Source organism: Hydractinia symbiolongicarpus, chromosome 7 (assembly GCF_029227915.1).
Source record: "Hydractinia symbiolongicarpus strain clone_291-10 chromosome 7, HSymV2.1, whole genome shotgun sequence".
NCBI lineage: Eukaryota > Metazoa > Cnidaria > Hydrozoa > Anthoathecata > Hydractiniidae > Hydractinia > Hydractinia symbiolongicarpus.
The window spans coordinates 11,947,049-11,951,452 of NC_079881.1; the positions used below are offsets into that span (position 1 = coordinate 11,947,049).

General features: G+C 34.7%; 1 protein-coding gene across 1 annotated transcript; it reads right to left on the reverse strand.

The window, feature by feature from the left end:
• Nucleotides 1–457: 457 nt before the first annotated feature.
• Nucleotides 458–4,404, reverse strand: LOC130649032 (adrenocorticotropic hormone receptor-like). The gene is made up of 2 exons (XM_057455225.1): nt 2,610–4,404; nt 458–908 (listed from the first exon to the last, which is right to left on the reverse strand). The coding sequence occupies exon 1, from the start codon at nt 4,358–4,360 to the stop codon at nt 3,425–3,427; it is 936 nt and encodes a 311-aa protein (XP_057311208.1). The 5' UTR covers nt 4,361–4,404; the 3' UTR covers nt 458–908; nt 2,610–3,424.

Sequence of the window (4,404 nt, forward strand, 5' to 3'; positions counted from 1 at the left end):
GTAGGCTGGGATCCTCCTCAACAGCCATGATGCACATTTCCTGTGTGTTTTTAGATTATCCGGAACATGATCGATCATATAGTGATCCAATTCAACCACCATATTACAAATTTCCTGCACCTTGAAATGTTCCGGGATATTGCACAATTCCTGTGTCTTTAATTGATCCTGAACATACCTGAGCAGCCAGGGATACTCCTCGATGAATTATGTAATGGTATTTATAAAAATTTTCTTGATCAAGATATTTCAACTCGGACAAAAATTAACACCTTGCGCATGATGACGTCACACTCTGTCGTATATTGTTAAAGGATTTGCGCATGCGCGGATTTTTGTTGGATTATTCCGGATTTAGCGGATTTTCCGAATTTAGTAGGCACATGCGCAGTTGGGGGGGGAGAGATATTTTAGAAAAGTCAGGTGTACAAGGATTGTTTTTTAGTGCAAACACAAAATGTTAAAATGAAAAAATGAAAAAATAAAACAAACAAATAAACTATAATAACTAAGTTTATATATATTATAGATTAGATGTATTTATTGAGGATAAAAGTTCAAATATAAACAAAACACACTGTTTATTAAAATTCTGCTGAAAATTTTAATTGCTGGTATTTGAACTTATCATGTGAGTAGCTAGGCAGCTAGTAACTAAATTAAAAAATACACAAGTAAACAAATAAAATTTCTTACCTTAAACATCAACAAATAGACTGTAGGAAACTTTGCTAAGTGAGGATTTAGTAGTTAGTGTCTGTGGGATTCTGTCCAGCTTTTTCTTCCTAACTCTTGCATCCAAATCTGGTACATCCCCAATACATGTCGAAATATGGTGCTTTACAACTCACTCCAAATCTTCTATTAACTTCAGTTGTTTATCTAATATCGACTCCGCCACTTCAACACTTTTCAAGACATAAATAAAGCAAAAAAACACCGACCTGTTTCAAAGCGGTCGTAAAAGAAAAAGTTTGCAGATCACTCACCTGAATATGTGTCCTGGATCGTCATGCCCTATAATTTTCATTTTACACCAGTTGGCTACACCAGAGAAATACACTAGGATATTCATTGCCCAGAAGAATGCGCAGCTTACACCAGTTGAACTGGTGTAAATAGTGAACGTGGTACCGATTAGGATATCAAAAGTTTCGCAGGCAAACAGCCGCATTCGGCTAAATTGACACAAAAACAGGACAACAAAGCCCAAACGGCGGGGGGTGGTGCCCCAAAAATCAGTTTTATACGCGACGGACGTTGGCGGCCGTTATTCTAGTTCATTTTAATAATGGGCGTAAAAATCAGAGAACAAAAGTCTCACAGAGACACCTTAATTTTTTAGCTGAATTTTTGCTGGTGTATCAACACCTGTACACCATAGCTAAATCCGCCCCTGTAGTGACATTCGCTAGCTCCATGACACAAAGAAATAACCAATGTCGGGTCACGCATAGGTCCCGATATTTGGGGGGGGGGGGGGGGGGGAATTGTGCTGACATTAGCAACATTTAGAAGATTTCAAAAGTATGCATTAAGCTAAAAAAGTCCTAATTCCTCCGTGAAGAGGCAAACTTCGACTGCTTCAAAATGCGCGAATCTATTATATATTATATGTGGCGAACTTTAAAATTAGCTGTTTTATTTCTTTATATTTTGACCATGATTGTACCGACTTATTTTATTTAAATTTTAGCTCAAATTGCTCACGACTTGTTTGTTATTTCGTTTAAGTTTATAATAACGTGTATTTTCCTTAAAAAAATTGATACAAAACGAAGCACGCACTCGAAAATGATTTTAATGGAAAACCTTCGTTTTTAGTATGAACCACCCGGTTTTTACAAGATTAAAATTAGATGCTTTTATTTATGTACTTGGAGCTAGTACACGTTGTATCTATAAGAACGACTAAATTTCAGACTGATAGTTTAGTAGGCGACGTTTCGGAAGATCCTTCTCCCATCATCGCCAAGGAGAACAAGCAGACTGCTTGTTTTAGATGTTATAACAAGAAATAGAAGCGTTAATCAGATTTACCGTCGGTAATAAATTTTTCATAGGATTGGATGAAACAGATAGGGTTTAGCAACGGTAAAACATGCTTCAACAACTTTTTATATTACAGTAAAAGTTGTAGCTACCTAACTGCAATTAGTATAAGAATTACTGAATAAAAATTTTGTTATTGAAGATATTATTTTGGTTCTTCTGTTCAGTATTCATATTACTGTAGAAATGTATCATTTCTTGAACAGTAATAAGAGTTTTGTTGTAGCCAAAGTTGCATCTGCCTTTTTTCCTTTTTAACCAGAGGTAGCTAAAGAATTAGCTAACTAACCACAACCCCAACATAGAAATATATAATGCTGGCTAGGATAAAAAGCTCCTATACCAAATTGAATAAAAACTAAGGCTATAGCTGGCTAACTGACTTTTAAATGCTCCCTCAAAATCTATGTTTGTAGCCAAAATCTTAAAATTGGTTTGTTTAAGGTTTATGTATGACTAGAAAACGTGACAATATATCTTTATGTCAACATGCAAGAACTCATAAAAAATAATACAAAGCTTTAAGAAGATAAAAAAGTCAACAAAACCAGTCTCACCAAGTCAACACCACAACGTCCCAAATGAACACTGGCCCAGATTGTTTCATATTTCTTCGTCAGCATGCAGGAGCCGCGATAAACATGCCGATTGGCTATAATAAAAACCGGTCTTCGTGAATGGTCAACGACGCGCTAACGGCAAAAAAACCGGGTCCTGCGGGTTCTGTAGGAATTCTTCGAAATAAAAATGCGGCGCAACCATTTTGAGCAGAATACGGTTATTATTAATAAGACACGCGTTTAGCTGACTAGTTAACGAAATATCGGGGTTTAAAGTAAAGGTTTGTCGTGTTTTATATACATTAACGATGTCATACAATTGTTTGGTGCGCGAATAATAACGCAGACGTGCAAATAAATAAATGTCTGAAATCTATTGTAATGTAAGGTACTACTATAAAAGGATAGCTTTGCAGCTTAATTTTTAAAATCTCCTTTTCGGTTTATATGCTTCAAATAAACGAATTCTTGCTTTTTTTCACAGTCTTAAAGAGGTTTGATCCAAAAATGTTCAAATTTAACATCGCCATAGCTGTTCTCATGGTTTAGAAGCAAGACTATCAGTTATTAGGTCTAGAGACAATAATGCATAAAGTAGAAACCTAAAAAACTACCATTCTTTAAATCATACAGTTTTGTATATTAATAGTCTAATGGCAGTGAATAAGTAAAAATAATAACTTCTAAAGCAGTCTTGATTTTAGCCAAAATGTTCAGGTGAGACCAGAAAAAAGTTATTTGAAATGTTCTATGAGAATTTGTCGGCGGCAAAGAAACTGCATGTCTTATAGAGGTGATGCTTTAAATTGGTATCAACGTGTATTTACTTGAGTCAGGCTATGGTTTATCCATGCTTCCGTTTTGACATTTCTTGAAAACAGACGACGTATCCTAGATCTGATTCTCTTCAATCTGAAATAGTAAATGAATGGATCCAGCAGTGGATTCAAACAAAATATTAGATAAGATAAGTCTTCCATATAATATATGTAATGTTGGCTTTTATCTGCAAATAAGACTGTTACAAAATATGTAGCGATTGGGATGTAACATACTAAGAGGGTTATAAGCATTTTTAACCCCAACTTTTTCCCTTTTTTTTGATATTTAACATTTTCTGATGGTGTTATATTAAGCTTGCGTTCTCTTGTATATAGTCTTTGAAGTTCTTGATGAATTGCATAATGCATTAGGAACATTAAAATGCAAAGAACACCGACATTTGCTGACATAAACAATTCAAATATTCGATGTGCCTTTAGGCTTGTCCTTCTTGTTGTAATTGTTGTGGAAGCCAAAGTTATAAAAATTGCTAAAATGATAAACACAGCTCGCTTGGATGTGAACCAATTCTCGTAGATAAAAGGATAATGTAGCGACAAGAACAAGTCAACTGTGATAAAACAAATAATTATTCCTGACATTGCCCCCAACATGCTGCCATTGATAACAGCAAAATCATTCAAGAAACAACTAGCTTGTCCATATGCTGCAAATATTTGAACTCCTGTTAAAGGTAACACGAATAATGATCCAGTGAGTAGATCACTAACAGATAACATAATGTACAGTGTATCTGCAACAGATAGTTTGGTTGAATATTTATACATTGATATTAAATATACAGCATTGAATATGATGGTTAAAACACCAATGATTACTTCAGAAGATGCCAACCAAGCATAAAATGCAGCATGTTCAAGAATTATATATTTTATATCTCCACATGTAATGTTATAATTGTTCATGTCAGCTGATTTATGTTCATGTCTCTGATCATAAACAAACTTCT

Bases quoted from the DNA above. Each gene is read 5' to 3' on its own strand.
- LOC130649032 (XM_057455225.1), bottom strand. From the start codon at position 4,360: ATGAACAATTATAACATTACATGTGGAGATATAAAATATATAATTCTT.